This window comes from Lethenteron reissneri, chromosome 28 (assembly GCF_015708825.2).
Source record: "Lethenteron reissneri isolate LAM-NWPU_2019-01 chromosome 28, ASM1570882v1, whole genome shotgun sequence".
Classification (NCBI taxonomy): domain Eukaryota; kingdom Metazoa; phylum Chordata; class Hyperoartia; order Petromyzontiformes; family Petromyzontidae; genus Lethenteron; species Lethenteron reissneri.
This window is the reverse complement of record NC_083806.1, coordinates 2,955,887-2,974,004: the sequence shown is the minus strand read 5'-3', so window position 1 is coordinate 2,974,004 and position 18,118 is coordinate 2,955,887. Positions and strand designations below refer to the sequence as shown.

Genomic DNA, 18,118 nt, shown 5'->3' with positions numbered 1-18,118 from the left:
AGCTCGAGCCAGCGACCCAAACGTCCGTGCGACGCACCGAGGCACGCGGTTAACACAAGGATCAGCGGACCGCCGTGGACACTTAACAGTGAGTAAGAAGGGGAATTAGAATCATAGCCGATAAATAGGGAATAGGTACAGGTTTAGTGGAATAGGCCAGCCTCGTCGACTCACTGATTCAACATCAATTCGCAGGTGGCATATAATAAATCATTAATAGCGAAGCGTGGTCTCGCGTGATCTTGTCGTGCAGTGTGAGCGTGTGGGGGCGCTGTGTGCACAGTGGTTCGCCACGTGAGTGAGCGCTGCGCGGAGCTGAGCGCGCGGGTTGCGTGTGGGGACGCGTGTGGTACTGTGTGTGCGTAAGCTCGCGGCGTGCGTAATCGGCGTACCCCAGGTGCGCGATTGTAACGTGAGCGGCCAGCGCGGCGCAGAGAAGCGCAAGAGTGAGTGCCGTACAGAGCTGTGTGTGTGGGTGTGCGCGTACGTAATTAACCATGCCTGCTACGCGGACCCGCGGTGGAGTGGAACCCTCGGGCGACGGCTCCCACACCATGGGTGAGGAACTTAGCAGCGGTTCGCTTAGCAGCGGGGGGGCGATTGATGATGCTAGCCCGGCCGTTAGCATTATCGAGGGAGGGATTTCGGGGGCTAGCGACCCCCACAAATTGGTGTCGGAAGCGGTACGGACCCCCGCGTTACCTCACGCTAAAATAAGACTAATATTTACCGGCCGGGGGGCCCCTTCGTGGAAGGCATTCGCCCGCAATCTCTTAGGGGCCAAGGAAATTAATGGATGGACGGACGCGCAGGCAGTACGTCAACTTAATATGAATCTTGATGGGCGGGCAGCCGATTTTGTAGAAGCGTTACCCGCGAGCGCACAGACACAGCTAGAGGAGCTGATGCACCGACTCGATCAGCGCTTTGGCACGCGTGACGAGGAGGAAGCAAAATCGGCCTTAGAGGCGCGCCGGCGCCAACCTGGCGAAGATCTACGTGATTACGCCGAGGATGTGCGCGAGTTAATAAAGATCGCACGCCCGGGGTACGCAACTGATGTTATTGAGGAACTGGCCGCCGAGAAAATCCAGCGGTACCTGTCTCGCACGGCGTGGTGGCAGCCAGACATGAGCTGCCCACGTCTTCCCTTTAACACCCTTGTCGAGCGCGCACGTAAGTGTGAAAGAATTCACAGCGAACGCGCGCAGCTCCGGGGGCTGGGACGAGAGCGCGCCATTGCGAGCCTGCTCTCGGAAGACGAGGAGGAGGAACAGGAGCTCGCGAGGAAGGTAAGGGGCCGGGAAAGAGAGCCTCCAGTGTCCCGCGAGACAACCCCGGGATGGGTTGCCGGTATACAAACGGGTATAAAGGATGTCTCCGGCCAGGTAAACCAGGTACGCGAGGACGCAAATAAAAATATGAAGACCCTCCAGTCTGAGATGGGTGAACTACGCTCGACAGTAGGGGGACTAGCCGGGAGGGTGTCCCAATTAGAGGCCGATTTGGGACAACTGCGTACTGGGAGAGGGAGCGGACAGGGGACCCGCTACGGAGCCGCCCCCCCTCCCCGGGCATGTTATATGTGCGATCGCCGAGGGCATCTAGTGAGGGACTGTCCTGAAATCACCCGAGCGAGACAGACGCGGGGGGTTAAACTCCAACGCCCCCTAGAGAGCGGACCAACTAGGGGTGCAATCGACGCGGTCCCGATACAGATAGACGATAATGAGAATAATGGCGAGCGAGTGATCTCCACACAGGTTCCAGCAACAACGCCCACAGAAACGGTGACTCCTGGCGACTGGCTGCGGGAGCTGGTGGCGGGGATCACGGGGGCCACGTCGCTGGTGGAAGGGGAGGTAAACGGAGTGCGTACCCGCATCCTACTGGACACGGGGGCGGTGGCCTCGCTCGTGAGCGCAGCGCACTGCAGCGCGATCGGGGTCGACGTGCGTCACCTGCAGGCCCCGGACCGCGCGCTGCACACTGCGAGCGGAGCCGGAATGGGGCTGCTGGGGAGAGCCACCCTAGAGGTCCGCATAGGCAGCCAGGTGTGCACGCAGGAGTTCTACGTGTCGAGTGCGTTGTGTCACGAGTGTATCGCAGGCACCGACCTCCTAGAACGGTTGGGACTCAACGTGCAACCCCGCCAGCGATGCGCCACCATGGAGAGCAACGGCGAGCGGATACCGTTCCTGGGACGAGAACCAACGCGCCGCCGCTTTGCACCTGTGGCCGCTATCCTGGCGACGGCAGTCACCATCGGCCCGCTCACCGAGATGCTGGTGCCGGTGGCAACATCCCCCACCGACCCCGCGCTCCGACCATCAGGGGAGGTAATGCTAACTCCTCACCCGGAGTTGGCAAAACGGTATGGGGTTGTGGGATCCGCCACGTTGGTAAACGCAGATGGGGACCGATTGTTTATGCGGATGTTTAACCCCCACAATACCCCCGCGATACTGCGACGGCGCACCCCGATAGCCACAGTACACCCCCTGCACGCACGCCACTCTAACGACTCGGTGTTCGCACTCTGGGCTGAGGACCCCGGTCGTCCTGAGGGTGAGCAGGACCTGGCCTGGCGAGTCGGCCCGACTCCCCGAGCCGAGGTCGTTCCCCTGCTCGACGCGTTACATGTACCATGGGCGGACTTACCTAAGGGAGAGGCCGATCGGCTGCGCGAGTTACTGCGGGAGTATGCCGACGTGTTCAGCGAACACGACTCGGACGTGGGTCGGACCGACCTTGTTAAGCATCAAATTGACACCGGTGCAGCCCGACCCATCAAACTCCCTGCGTACCGAGTGGGCGCACCCGAACGCGCCCAAATCAAAGAGGCAGTTGGGGACATGCTTCGCGATAACATAATTCAGCCCTCGGCGAGCCCCTGGTCAGCCCCGGTGGTACTAGTAACGAAAAAGGATGGGTCAACCCGGTTCTGCGTCGATTACCGTAAACTAAACGCAGTCACGCTCGGCGATGCCTTCCCCATACCTCGCATCGACGACACCTTCGACAGTCTCGCAGGAGCGCGGTATTTTTCCACCCTCGATCTGGCGTCCGGTTACTGGCAGGTGGAGATGACGGAGGAGGATCGGCCAAAAACAGCATTCACCACCCCGATGGGCCTGTTTGAGTTTCGAGTGTTGCCGTTCGGACTCACTAACGCGCCCGCGACGTTCCAGCGGTTGATGGAGTTGGTGATGCGGGGCTTGCAGTGGGAACAGTGCCTGATTTACTTGGACGATGTGATAGTGTTCAGTAGATCTTTGTCTGAGCATTGGTCCAGGCTTCGAGAGGTGTTCCAGCGACTGCGAGCGGCTCATCTCAAGCTCAAGCCACGTAAGTGTTACATCGCACAACGCGAGGTGGGGTACCTCGGGCATCGCGTCAGCGAGGCAGGCGTGCGCACCGATCCGGAGAAGGTACGCGCCGTAGTGGAGTGGCCACGGCCAAGGAATCTGACGGAGATCAGATCATTTTTGGGGCTCGCCACCTATTATCGTCGATTTGTAAAGGGATTCAGCGAGATTGCACGCCCCCTCACCCAACTCACCTCCCCTAAGCACCCCTATCAGTGGACGGGGGCCTGCCAGACGGCCTTCACCACTCTCAAAGACCACCTCACCCACGCCCCCACCCTCGCTTTCCCCGATTTTACCACCGATTTTATTTTGGACACCGACGCCTGCAGCAGCGGGCTGGGCGCGGTGTTGTCACAGGTACAGGATGGGACGGAACGAGTCATCGCGTACGCCAGCCGGACCTTGAGTGGGGCCGAACTGAACTATTGCGTGACCCGCCAAGAGTTGTACGCCGTGATTTTCGCATGCAAACAGTTCCGGCCGTATTTGTACGGCAGGAGATGTCGCGTACGCACTGACCATTATGCTCTGCAGTTTCTGCTTACATTCAAGGAGCCGCGGGGGCAGATGGCCCGGTGGTTGGCGCAGTTGCAGGAGTACAACCTGCAAATCGAGTATCGGGCTGGCCGGACGCATGCAAACGCGGACGCCTTGTCGAGGCGACCCACGGTGTACGCCGAGACGAGGGCGGAGGAGGCCTGCCCGTGTTTCACGGGGGGACGCTGCCGGCAGGCAACGGACCCCCGAGAGGCCGCGGCCACTGACCCCCCCCCAGCGAGAGAGAGGGCAGTGTGCGCCACGGAAACCCTCACAGGTGGCACTGAGGATCCTGTCGACCGCCCGGCAAGCGCGGGACCCGCGGCTCGGGACCCGATTGGACGGATCCAGGAGGACGTCGGCTGCGCCTTCCCGGGCCTAAACGACGAGCAGCTGAGACAGACCCAGCAGCGAGATCCGGATCTGGCGGCAGTGGAGGTGGCACTGCGGGAGGAAAAGAGCGCCCTACCAGGACCCTGGAGCGGTTTGTATGCCCGGTTGTGTGTGCGGAACGGAGTGGTACGGGAGTTAACCGAGGCCGGCCAGCCGGGGTGCATCTGTGTTCCTGCCCAGGTGCGACCCCAGCTGCTACGGCTGGTGCATGACCACCCACTCGGGGGCCACGATGGGGAACGACGCACTCGAGAGACCCTGCGTCGCCAGTATCTCTGGCCCAAATTGGCACAAGATGTGGCCGCCTGGGTGCAGGGCTGCCGGGCCTGTCAGCAGTGTGGGCAAAAGCCGGCGAGGTACCAGGTACCCCTGAGGCCGTTCCGAGTCAGTCGGACGAATCAGTTGGTCGGAATCGACCTGCAGGGGCCCTTTCCACGATCCCACCGGGGCAACCGGTATATTCTCGTAGCGGTGGAATACTTCACCCGCTACCCCGTGGCGGTGGCTATCCCGGATAAAACAGCCCTTGTAGTGGCCCGGGCCTTCGTGGAAAACTACGTACTTAAGTGCGGGATCCCCGAACGAGTCATTACCGACCAGGGTAGTGAATTCGAGGCCGAACTATTTCAGGCGCTGTGCCGAGAGTTCGGGATCCAGAAGGACCGAACCACGGCGTATCACCCCCAGGCGAACGGGATGGTAGAGAGGATGAACCAGACTCTGGCCGGGAAGCTTAAACGCATGGCGGCCGCGAATCAACAGGACTGGGACGAACACCTTCCCTATGCCCTGTTCGCCTACACCACCGCCGTTCACACCTCTACAGGACAGACCCCGTTCCTAATGATGTTTGGTCGCGAGTCTCGCCTGCCCGCAGATCTGCTGTTCGGTGTTCCTCCGCCGCAACGGGAGGAAGGGAGCCACCCCGTGGAGTACTTGCTGGAGACCCTGCGAGGGGCCAGGGGCCGAGCCTGCCCGCACGGAGAGGCCGCGCACCAGCGGCAAGAGCAGGGCGCCCGACCCCGTATGGAGCCCCCCTTCTACACTGCGGGCTCCGAGGTGTGGCTGTACACTCCCCGCGTCGGTGCCGGACAGGTGGGGAAGCTGACCACCTACTGGCGAGGACCCTGGATTGTGAGACGGCAGATCTCACCATGGACGGTGCTGATTCAGGGAGGAGAGAGGGGCCGGGAGATGGTGGTCAACATCCGCCGACTGAAGCCGTGGCGAGCAGCCCCCGAGGGGGGGAGCCCCGCCGTCCAAGTACCCCGAAACCCCGGGGTCCCCCCACCCCCCGTGCCCGGGGGCCTCGCGCAGTACATGGGCCCCACGGAGCCCCGGGCTCCGAGGGGCCCCGGGCGGGGCCGGGGGCGACGAGGACGGCGACCCTTAAACCCCACCGCCTCTGAGTTTGTTCCCCAGCCCGCAGGTGCCAGGGGCCGAGGGGAGCCGTTGGAATGGAGGAGGAGACCACCGCCGGAGCCCCAGGAGACGGAGCCGCCACCCCCGAGGCCAACCACAAGGGCCGGGCGAATCCCGCGGACCCCCAGCAGCCCCAACATCAATTCGCAGGTGGCATATAATAAATCATTAATAGCGAAGCGTGGTCTCGCGTGATCTTGTCGTGCAGTGTGAGCGTGTGGGGGCGCTGTGTGCACAGTGGTTCGCCACGTGAGTGAGCGCTGCGCGGAGCTGAGCGCGCGGGTTGCGTGTGGGGACGCGTGTGGTACTGTGTGTGCGTAAGCTCGCGGCGTGCGTAATCGGCGTACCCCAGGTGCGCGATTGTAACGTGAGCGGCCAGCGCGGCGCAGAGAAGCGCAAGAGTGAGTGCCGTACAGAGCTGTGTGTGTGGGTGTGCGCGTACGTAATTAACCATGCCTGCTACGCGGACCCGCGGTGGAGTGGAACCCTCGGGCGACGGCTCCCACACCATGGGTGAGGAACTTAGCAGCGGTTCGCTTAGCAGCGGGGGGGCGATTGATGATGCTAGCCCGGCCGTTAGCATTATCGAGGGAGGGATTTCGGGGGCTAGCGACCCCCACAAATTGGTGTCGGAAGCGGTACGGACCCCCGCGTTACCTCACGCTAAAATAAGACTAATATTTACCGGCCGGGGGGCCCCTTCGTGGAAGGCATTCGCCCGCAATCTCTTAGGGGCCAAGGAAATTAATGGATGGACGGACGCGCAGGCAGTACGTCAACTTAATATGAATCTTGATGGGCGGGCAGCCGATTTTGTAGAAGCGTTACCCGCGAGCGCACAGACACAGCTAGAGGAGCTGATGCACCGACTCGATCAGCGCTTTGGCACGCGTGACGAGGAGGAAGCAAAATCGGCCTTAGAGGCGCGCCGGCGCCAACCTGGCGAAGATCTACGTGATTACGCCGAGGATGTGCGCGAGTTAATAAAGATCGCACGCCCGGGGTACGCAACTGATGTTATTGAGGAACTGGCCGCCGAGAAAATCCAGCGGTACCTGTCTCGCACGGCGTGGTGGCAGCCAGACATGAGCTGCCCACGTCTTCCCTTTAACACCCTTGTCGAGCGCGCACGTAAGTGTGAAAGAATTCACAGCGAACGCGCGCAGCTCCGGGGGCTGGGACGAGAGCGCGCCATTGCGAGCCTGCTCTCGGAAGACGAGGAGGAGGAACAGGAGCTCGCGAGGAAGGTAAGGGGCCGGGAAAGAGAGCCTCCAGTGTCCCGCGAGACAACCCCGGGATGGGTTGCCGGTATACAAACGGGTATAAAGGATGTCTCCGGCCAGGTAAACCAGGTACGCGAGGACGCAAATAAAAATATGAAGACCCTCCAGTCTGAGATGGGTGAACTACGCTCGACAGTAGGGGGACTAGCCGGGAGGGTGTCCCAATTAGAGGCCGATTTGGGACAACTGCGTACTGGGAGAGGGAGCGGACAGGGGACCCGCTACGGAGCCGCCCCCCCTCCCCGGGCATGTTATATGTGCGATCGCCGAGGGCATCTAGTGAGGGACTGTCCTGAAATCACCCGAGCGAGACAGACGCGGGGGGTTAAACTCCAACGCCCCCTAGAGAGCGGACCAACTAGGGGTGCAATCGACGCGGTCCCGATACAGATAGACGATAATGAGAATAATGGCGAGCGAGTGATCTCCACACAGGTTCCAGCAACAACGCCCACAGAAACGGTGACTCCTGGCGACTGGCTGCGGGAGCTGGTGGCGGGGATCACGGGGGCCACGTCGCTGGTGGAAGGGGAGGTAAACGGAGTGCGTACCCGCATCCTACTGGACACGGGGGCGGTGGCCTCGCTCGTGAGCGCAGCGCACTGCAGCGCGATCGGGGTCGACGTGCGTCACCTGCAGGCCCCGGACCGCGCGCTGCACACTGCGAGCGGAGCCGGAATGGGGCTGCTGGGGAGAGCCACCCTAGAGGTCCGCATAGGCAGCCAGGTGTGCACGCAGGAGTTCTACGTGTCGAGTGCGTTGTGTCACGAGTGTATCGCAGGCACCGACCTCCTAGAACGGTTGGGACTCAACGTGCAACCCCGCCAGCGATGCGCCACCATGGAGAGCAACGGCGAGCGGATACCGTTCCTGGGACGAGAACCAACGCGCCGCCGCTTTGCACCTGTGGCCGCTATCCTGGCGACGGCAGTCACCATCGGCCCGCTCACCGAGATGCTGGTGCCGGTGGCAACATCCCCCACCGACCCCGCGCTCCGACCATCAGGGGAGGTAATGCTAACTCCTCACCCGGAGTTGGCAAAACGGTATGGGGTTGTGGGATCCGCCACGTTGGTAAACGCAGATGGGGACCGATTGTTTATGCGGATGTTTAACCCCCACAATACCCCCGCGATACTGCGACGGCGCACCCCGATAGCCACAGTACACCCCCTGCACGCACGCCACTCTAACGACTCGGTGTTCGCACTCTGGGCTGAGGACCCCGGTCGTCCTGAGGGTGAGCAGGACCTGGCCTGGCGAGTCGGCCCGACTCCCCGAGCCGAGGTCGTTCCCCTGCTCGACGCGTTACATGTACCATGGGCGGACTTACCTAAGGGAGAGGCCGATCGGCTGCGCGAGTTACTGCGGGAGTATGCCGACGTGTTCAGCGAACACGACTCGGACGTGGGTCGGACCGACCTTGTTAAGCATCAAATTGACACCGGTGCAGCCCGACCCATCAAACTCCCTGCGTACCGAGTGGGCGCACCCGAACGCGCCCAAATCAAAGAGGCAGTTGGGGACATGCTTCGCGATAACATAATTCAGCCCTCGGCGAGCCCCTGGTCAGCCCCGGTGGTACTAGTAACGAAAAAGGATGGGTCAACCCGGTTCTGCGTCGATTACCGTAAACTAAACGCAGTCACGCTCGGCGATGCCTTCCCCATACCTCGCATCGACGACACCTTCGACAGTCTCGCAGGAGCGCGGTATTTTTCCACCCTCGATCTGGCGTCCGGTTACTGGCAGGTGGAGATGACGGAGGAGGATCGGCCAAAAACAGCATTCACCACCCCGATGGGCCTGTTTGAGTTTCGAGTGTTGCCGTTCGGACTCACTAACGCGCCCGCGACGTTCCAGCGGTTGATGGAGTTGGTGATGCGGGGCTTGCAGTGGGAACAGTGCCTGATTTACTTGGACGATGTGATAGTGTTCAGTAGATCTTTGTCTGAGCATTGGTCCAGGCTTCGAGAGGTGTTCCAGCGACTGCGAGCGGCTCATCTCAAGCTCAAGCCACGTAAGTGTTACATCGCACAACGCGAGGTGGGGTACCTCGGGCATCGCGTCAGCGAGGCAGGCGTGCGCACCGATCCGGAGAAGGTACGCGCCGTAGTGGAGTGGCCACGGCCAAGGAATCTGACGGAGATCAGATCATTTTTGGGGCTCGCCACCTATTATCGTCGATTTGTAAAGGGATTCAGCGAGATTGCACGCCCCCTCACCCAACTCACCTCCCCTAAGCACCCCTATCAGTGGACGGGGGCCTGCCAGACGGCCTTCACCACTCTCAAAGACCACCTCACCCACGCCCCCACCCTCGCTTTCCCCGATTTTACCACCGATTTTATTTTGGACACCGACGCCTGCAGCAGCGGGCTGGGCGCGGTGTTGTCACAGGTACAGGATGGGACGGAACGAGTCATCGCGTACGCCAGCCGGACCTTGAGTGGGGCCGAACTGAACTATTGCGTGACCCGCCAAGAGTTGTACGCCGTGATTTTCGCATGCAAACAGTTCCGGCCGTATTTGTACGGCAGGAGATGTCGCGTACGCACTGACCATTATGCTCTGCAGTTTCTGCTTACATTCAAGGAGCCGCGGGGGCAGATGGCCCGGTGGTTGGCGCAGTTGCAGGAGTACAACCTGCAAATCGAGTATCGGGCTGGCCGGACGCATGCAAACGCGGACGCCTTGTCGAGGCGACCCACGGTGTACGCCGAGACGAGGGCGGAGGAGGCCTGCCCGTGTTTCACGGGGGGACGCTGCCGGCAGGCAACGGACCTCCGAGAGGCCGCGGCCACTGACCCCCCCCCAGCGAGAGAGAGGGCAGTGTGCGCCACGGAAACCCTCACAGGTGGCACTGAGGATCCCGTCGACCGCCCGGCAAGCGCGGGACCCGCGGCTCGGGACCCGATTGGACGGATCCAGGAGGACGTCGGCTGCGCCTTCCCGGGCCTAAACGACGAGCAGCTGAGACAGACCCAGCAGCGAGATCCGGATCTGGCGGCAGTGGAGGTGGCACTGCGGGAGGAAAAGAGCGCCCTACCAGGACCCTGGAGCGGTTTGTATGCCCGGTTGTGTGTGCGGAACGGAGTGGTACGGGAGTTAACCGAGGCCGGCCAGCCGGGGTGCATCTGTGTTCCTGCCCAGGTGCGACCCCAGCTGCTACGGCTGGTGCATGACCACCCACTCGGGGGCCACGATGGGGAACGACGCACTCGAGAGACCCTGCGTCGCCAGTATCTCTGGCCCAAATTGGCACAAGATGTGGCCGCCTGGGTGCAGGGCTGCCGGGCCTGTCAGCAGTGTGGGCAAAAGCCGGCGAGGTACCAGGTACCCCTGAGGCCGTTCCGAGTCAGTCGGACGAATCAGTTGGTCGGAATCGACCTGCAGGGGCCCTTTCCACGATCCCACCGGGGCAACCGGTATATTCTCGTAGCGGTGGAATACTTCACCCGCTACCCCGTGGCGGTGGCTATCCCGGATAAAACAGCCCTTGTAGTGGCCCGGGCCTTCGTGGAAAACTACGTACTTAAGTGCGGGATCCCCGAACGAGTCATTACCGACCAGGGTAGTGAATTCGAGGCCGAACTATTTCAGGCGCTGTGCCGAGAGTTCGGGATCCAGAAGGACCGAACCACGGCGTATCACCCCCAGGCGAACGGGATGGTAGAGAGGATGAACCAGACTCTGGCCGGGAAGCTTAAACGCATGGCGGCCGCGAATCAACAGGACTGGGACGAACACCTTCCCTATGCCCTGTTCGCCTACACCACCGCCGTTCACACCTCTACAGGACAGACCCCGTTCCTAATGATGTTTGGTCGCGAGTCTCGCCTGCCCGCAGATCTGCTGTTCGGTGTTCCTCCGCCGCAACGGGAGGAAGGGAGCCACCCCGTGGAGTACTTGCTGGAGACCCTGCGAGGGGCCAGGGGCCGAGCCTGCCCGCACGGAGAGGCCGCGCACCAGCGGCAAGAGCAGGGCGCCCGACCCCGTATGGAGCCCCCCTTCTACACTGCGGGCTCCGAGGTGTGGCTGTACACTCCCCGCGTCGGTGCCGGACAGGTGGGGAAGCTGACCACCTACTGGCGAGGACCCTGGATTGTGAGACGGCAGATCTCACCATGGACGGTGCTGATTCAGGGAGGAGAGAGGGGCCGGGAGATGGTGGTCAACATCCGCCGACTGAAGCCGTGGCGAGCAGCCCCCGAGGGGGGGAGCCCCGCCGTCCAAGTACCCCGAAACCCCGGGGTCCCCCCACCCCCCGTGCCCGGGGGCCTCGCGCAGTACATGGGCCCCACGGAGCCCCGGGCTCCGAGGGGCCCCGGGCGGGGCCGGGGGCGACGAGGACGGCGACCCTTAAACCCCACCGCCTCTGAGTTTGTTCCCCAGCCCGCAGGTGCCAGGGGCCGAGGGGAGCCGTTGGAATGGAGGAGGAGACCACCGCCGGAGCCCCAGGAGACGGAGCCGCCACCCCCGAGGCCAACCACAAGGGCCGGGCGAATCCCGCGGACCCCGCGGCGATACCTCGTGGGGGCAACCCAGGCGAGGTGCTCAAGTCAACCCGGGACGGGGACTGGCACCCCGGGGGGCTATGTGGTGCCACAGCGACGGGGCCGCTCTGCCGAGCCAGGGAGCCGCCCGGCTTCCCCCACCGCACTGCCCCCAATCACCCGCCCCACATAAGCACACACCCGCACGCATCCCCCCCCCCCCCCCATAGAGCTGGAAGGGAAGGTTACCCGATCGACCGGTTTTTATCCGAGAGACCCTTATCGGGATTAATTCTCACGGTTTCCGGCGATCAGGGAATTGGATGACCTCCCCCGTGCTACGTGGTACCGCGGCGCTGCTGCCGGCCTTAATATGGTATGGTCGCGGCGTGGGGCATTCGGCCACCGCGGTTGAGGCGCATTTCCCCCCACACACACCCCCACGAGTCGACGGGGCAAGCAGGGGAGGCACGGGACAGCATGAATAGCGGGGTCACAGGGGCTGTTGCGCATAGTCATGGAGGGTTGGGATAATTGCGCTTGAGCGCGCAAGCCCCATTGTTAGGAAGGGTAAGGGAGTAATTAGGATTTACGCCTTGCACGCAGCACACTGATTAGCATATCAACAGCGCCTGGGGACTGCCGTGCGCGGGCTTGGGGTGCACGAGCCCATTGTTCAGCGCAGCATCCCCTTTGGAGGTAGGGAGGATAAATAGAGGAGCGCAGAGGGGAAATCGCGCTCTTACTCCAGCGCCAGGCGACCAGACGCAGCTCGAGCCAGCGACCCGAACGTCCGTGCGACGCACCGAGGCACGCGGTTAACACAAGGATCAGCGGACCGCCGTGGACACTTAACAGTGAGTAAGAAGGGGAATTAGAATCATAGCCGATAAATAGGGAATAGGTACAGGTTTAGTGGAATAGGCCAGCCTCGTCGACTCACTGATTCAACATCAATTCGCAGGTGGCATATAATAAATCATTAATAGCGAAGCGTGGTCTCGCGTGATCTTGTCGTGCAGTGTGAGCGTGTGGGGGCGCTGTGTGCACAGTGGTTCGCCACGTGAGTGAGCGCTGCGCGGAGCTGAGCGCGCGGGTTGCGTGTGGGGACGCGTGTGGTACTGTGTGTGCGTAAGCTCGCGGCGTGCGTAATCGGCGTACCCCAGGTGCGCGATTGTAACGTGAGCGGCCAGCGCGGCGCAGAGAAGCGCAAGAGTGAGTGCCGTACAGAGCTGTGTGTGTGGGTGTGCGCGTACGTAATTAACCATGCCTGCTACGCGGACCCGCGGTGGAGTGGAACCCTCGGGCGACGGCTCCCACACCATGGGTGAGGAACTTAGCAGCGGTTCGCTTAGCAGCGGGGGGGCGATTGATGATGCTAGCCCGGCCGTTAGCATTATCGAGGGAGGGATTTCGGGGGCTAGCGACCCCCACACATACAGTACGAGGCGGTTGGTGGTTGACATATGCGGGGAAACGGAGCCTCTTGTATTGAAGTGGTTACACAAAGTGCTGCACTTTGGTTACCATGGATGTGGCCTTGTAGGCAAGTAGCCATATAACATTTCGCTTCCCTCTCACCATTCGATAAATTGTCATGATTCGAGGTCGTGATATGAGTGTATCATACCACCTCCGATTAGTGCAGTTGGCTACGTATGGTGCCAAAGAAATTCAACATACATAAATACATGACTTGGGATTATATTTTTACATTGTGGAGAATGTAGCGCCTCGAGCAGCTGCTGGTGTCACATGAACCGATAAGGTACAAACACAAAATACTAAATCTCTGCACACTTGAGATACATGGGTAAGAATCAATTTTAATCGATGCATCTTTACAAGCATATTACTGAGGGTCTGGTTGTCGTGCTTGAAACGTGGATTTGCATGACCAGATGCGATTTATGATATATCCAGTATCTTTGCAATGCATTAACCAAGACATTCCGTGAAATATTACGTCACCACATTCAACATTTACCAATTAAAGTACGTGAAGGCCTCTCACTGATCAAACTGACAAAACTTAGTGCAATCTTTAATTTCTAGTGTTCAGACATTCTAACAGTTGAGCAACTGGCAGGTGTTGCTGTGGAATGGATGGTGTTGGCACCAGGCGTGATCTTGTAGTGAACATTCTGGTGGTGCTCAGTCCTCGGAGAACAGCATGGACACAAGTTCAGGCTTGAGGCACTCTTCCTCCACCAGCTTCTGCGGCTGAGGATCACAGCAGTGGGGGTGAGTTACGGTTCGACATGGGGACCAGGGATGCCACCTCAAGGCATAGAACCACGTCACCCTGAATGTGCACAATCTAATTCGATCTCCGAAGCTAAAGATGGGTCGAGTCAGAACCTTGATTGGGAGTCTGCCTGAGAATGCCAGGTTTTATCGGCTTGGGCTGTGAGGTGGTCAGGAGATGGCAGCATAGCAGTGAATTCTCGAATTCATCTGCGTGGAGATGTATTACCCCCTCATAAGTTTGGGTTTTCCGGTTTCTTCCCACATGAAGCAACTCGTTTATGGAAGTGACTAAACATCCCAATTCAGCACCATTCTCAAAACAAACATTTCCAGGGCAATTAAGGGACACTTTCTATTACATGTGAGCTTAAGGTTTAATTTTCGCTGCATCTCTCTGGATCGGTGAATCAGAAAATATTTCCACATCTGGCAAACCACATCTAGCATACCTCACGCTATGCTTGTGGTTACTAGCGACATGTCTACTCTAAATTTCGATTTAAAGCTTTCGTGACTGCAGGGATTCATCTTCTTGGTTCTTTTGGTAAAGTCACGTAGAAGGGAAATAATAAAATAATAACAATAAACATAATAAAATAATTCTCACGACGTTTCGGCCACAACGCAAACAGCCGTCCTCAGGTGAAGAACAGGTCTGTTGGAAAGACAGCGTATGAATGGGCACCACCAGGCTTGGCAGCGTATATTTACACTAACCTCTGCTGCTGTAACTTCTTCTAATGCTAACTAATCCCATATCTGCATTTACCATAAATATGCAAAATTCCTCTTGATATGCAAATTCCTTTGTCAAGGCACCCCTTCCCCCTCCAACCCAGCTTAAATATACGCTGCCAAGCCTGTTGGTGCCCATTCAGACGCTGTCTTTCCGACAGACCTGTTCTTCACCTGAGGACGGCTGCTTGCGTTGTGGCCGAAACGTCGTGAGAATTATTTTATTATGTTTTATTGTTATTATTTTATTATTTCCCTTCTACGTGACTTTACCGAAAGAACCAAGAAGATGTCTACTCTAGTTTCCCAGCGACCAGGAAAATATTGAGTGAGAAATTAGGCCCCATATGGGCCACAATGTTGTGCTAGCTGTGTATGCATTCTCGTGGCTGGTTTAAGCTAGATATGTGTTTGGTGGAATTGTATCCCGCTATCTTTGTGTACAGATGACCCATCAATGCGGCCAGCAAAGCCAATAGGCTACACGCAGTAAAGTACTAGCTTGGGACCCCGGATGAGCCCCTGAGCGGTGCAGAAGTTCCTCACCGAGCCGTACTTGAGCAGTGTGGGCACAGCCGTCAACTGCAGCTGCTTCCGGAACTCGTTGTCTTTATTCTTCCAGCTGTGGGAGCAAACACGGCACGGGCTGTGAGATTCACTGCCGATCAGCGCTGCAATTAACAGGCAGTGGGCAGTGTTGGTGCTCATGGAGATGCCCTGAGCTGTTTGGGCTGCAGTGAGAGAAAAAAAACAGTGCTGCTCTGAATAATAATTAGCATCAGGTTTCGAGTCCAAGGGCAAGATAATGGTTGAAAATTATCAGAGCATAACTATGCATGGCAAGATATGACAGAGGGCGTTAAGAATGGGTTGCACCTATCTGTAAATCAACTGCTGGACGAGAACCTCTCCACACCGGACGAGTTTGAGGCGTTATTTAAACATTCTTCTTAACATAGCCGGTCAATATTAGTTCAAGGTGGGGAGCATAAATTGAGCAAATAAGCACCGTAAAATGGATTGTGCTGTGCTGTCCTCTGCTGCCCACCGCCTAGCCAACACGGCTCGTGCTACGGCTACCAACTTCCCGCAGCAGCATTTCTAAAATAATGCTGCAAGAGTGCAGCGTGCCCAATGGGTGTGCGCCATGTGAAACAAGTGGCAAGAGAGCCCTTACTATGTACGGTCGCCCACTTCGCAGTAGATGAAGACGGCTCCTTCTGGGAGAGTGTTCAGTGCGCCACGCACCACGGGCTCGGCTGCTCGCACCGCATGGAAAACACAGCCACATCTCAACCAGAGTGTACCTCATCCAGGAGACCACACCTCAACCAGAGTGTACCTCATCCAGGAGACCACACCTCAACCAGAGTGTACCTCATCCAGGAGACCACACCTCAACCAGAGTGTACCTCATCCAGGAGACCACACCTCAAAGGACCATACTTCATCCAGGCAACCACCACACCTCAATCAGGAGACCACACCTCAACCAGGAGTCCACACCTCAACCAGGAGACCACACCTCAATCAGGAGACCACACCTCAATCAGGAGACCACACCTCAACCAGGAGACCACACCTCAACCAGGAGTCCACACCTCAACCAGGAGACCACACCTCAATCAGGAGACCACACCTCAACCAGGAGACCACACCTCAACCAGGGGACCACACCTCATTCAGTGGACAACCACACCTCAACCAGGAGACCACACCTCATTCAGGGGACAACCACACCTCCACCAGGGCACCACACCTCCACCAGGAGACCACACCTCATTCAGGGGACAACCACACCTCAACCAGGAGACCACACCTCATTCAGGGGACAACCACACCTCCACCAGGGCACCACACCTCCACCAGGAGACCACACCTCATTCAGTGGACAACCACACCTCAACCAGGAGACCACACCTCATTCAGGGGACAACCACACCTCCACCAGAGCACCACACCTCCACCAGGAGAGCACACCTCATTCAGGGGACAACCACAGCTCAACCAGGGAACCACACCTCATTCAGGGGACAACCACACCTCCACCAGGGAACCACACCTCAACCAGGAGACCACACCTCATTCAGGGGACAACCACACCTCCACCAGGGAACCACACCTCAACCAGGAGGCCACACCTCATTCAGGAGACAACCACACCTCAACCAGGAGGCCACACCTCACTCAGGAGACAACCACACCTCAACCAGGAGGCCACACCTCATTCAGGAGACAACCACACCTCAACCAGGAGACCACACCTCATTCAGGAGACAACCACACCTCAACCAGGAGGCCACATCTCATTCAGGAGACAACCACACCTCAACCAGGAGACCACACCTCATTCAGGCGACAACCACACCTCAACCAGGAGGCCACACCTCATTCAGGAGACAACCACACCTCAACCAGGAGGCCACACCTCATTCAGGAGACAACCACACCTCAACCAGGAGACCACACCTCATTCAGGAGACAACCACACCTCAACCAGGAGGCCACAGCTCATTCAGGAGACAACCACACCTCAACCAGGAGACCACACCTCATTCAGGAGACAACCACACCTCAACCAGGAGGCCACACCTCATTCAGGAGACAACCACACCTCAACCAGGAGGCCACACCTCATTCAGGAGACAACCACACCTCAACCAGGAGGCCACAGCTCATTCAGAGGACAACCACACCTCAACCAGGAGTCCACACCTCATTCAGAGGACAACCACAGCTCAACCAGGGGACCACAACTCCACGACAAAACCGCCCTTCCAGCTCGGAGTCGCTCGCCCCTCCTCACCCGCCACGCAGTCCGGGCACCAACTCTGGCCGCTGCCCGCGTCTTTGCTGCCCGAGAAGAGCACGAAGATGTCGCGGCCCTGCAGCCGCCGCACGGCGCTCGCGAACTCGGCGTGGCCGCTCACGCGAACCTCTTCGCAGGTCGCCATCCTCGCGGCCGCCTCGGCGTCTGCGGGGATGGGACGTGACGACGATGGGGGACGCGGGGATGATGGGGGACGCGGGGATGATGGGGGACGCGGGGATGATGGGGGACGCGGGGATGATGGGGGACGTGACGACGATGGGGGACGCGGGTGCGGCACGAGCGATGGTTCAAGTTCAAGTTTCATGTATTATGAGGTGTGGCACTGTGAGCCATTCGGCTCTTGAATCGGGTGCAACCGCAACAAACAAACAAACTCAAACATGAACAAGAAAACATCTTAAAGTGAATAGGTGACTTTGTGCAAACAGAAAATCCAATAAAAGACAGCACAATATTGCAGAAAAAGCACCGCACACCAACGCCGCGTGGTGATGATTGATGAAAGCGGTCGAGTTCACGGTGAACTACGAACCAACACCGCTGACGATGAACTTAACCGGTCCACGGGCCTCCTCTAGGTTGACTCGGCCTCAAATGAAACGTCGCCACTGGGGAGACAAAGGCGGCCGGGCGTGGTGGTTGTGGTGGTTGTCCACCCCCGGGGCCTGAGCAACTCACTCGGCAGGAGCAGCAGCAGCAGGCGGCAGACGCGACCCTTGACCCCTCCCCTTGTCACGTGAGCCCAGAGCTCGTCACGTGGTTGGGCCACTTCCGGTAAGGGAGCAGTGGGGGGGGGGG

The 18,118-nt window shown here is 59.2% G+C and overlaps 1 protein-coding gene across 3 annotated transcripts; it reads right to left on the bottom strand.

Moving 5' to 3' along the window:
- Nucleotides 1-13,308: 13,308 nt before the first annotated feature.
- On the bottom strand, nt 13,309-18,098 carry TXNDC17 (thioredoxin domain containing 17). Of its 3 annotated transcripts, none has more exons than XM_061561823.1 (5): nt 17,999-18,098; nt 17,294-17,461; nt 15,665-15,746; nt 15,034-15,109; nt 13,309-13,725 (listed from the first exon to the last, which is right to left on the bottom strand). In XM_061561823.1, the coding sequence occupies exons 2-5, from the start codon at nt 17,439-17,441 to the stop codon at nt 13,657-13,659; spliced, it is 375 nt and encodes a 124-aa protein (XP_061417807.1). In that variant the 5' UTR covers nt 17,442-17,461; nt 17,999-18,098; the 3' UTR covers nt 13,309-13,656. The 3 variants fall into 3 exon arrangements, with proteins under 3 accessions (XP_061417807.1, XP_061417808.1, XP_061417806.1); XM_061561824.1 differs by having other exon boundaries at nt 17,878-18,010; XM_061561822.1 differs by lacking the exon at nt 17,999-18,098 and adding an exon at nt 17,853-17,992.
- Nucleotides 18,099-18,118: the final 20 nt, after the last annotated feature.

What these genes read in the sequence shown, in the direction of transcription:
- TXNDC17 (XM_061561823.1), bottom strand. Translation starts at nt 17,441, where the DNA reads ATGGCGACCTGCGAAGAGGTTCGCGTGAGCGGCCACGCCGAGTTCGCG. An exon ending in GTGCCCGGACTGCGTGGCGG is followed by an intron (nt 15,747 to 17,293) that starts GTGAGGAGGGGC and finishes CGGTGCGAGCAG; the next exon opens with CCGAGCCCGTGGTGCGTGGC. An exon ending in GAAGTGGGCGACCGTACATA is followed by an intron (nt 15,110 to 15,664) that starts GTAAGGGCTCTC and finishes TTGCTCCCACAG; the next exon opens with CTGGAAGAATAAAGACAACG.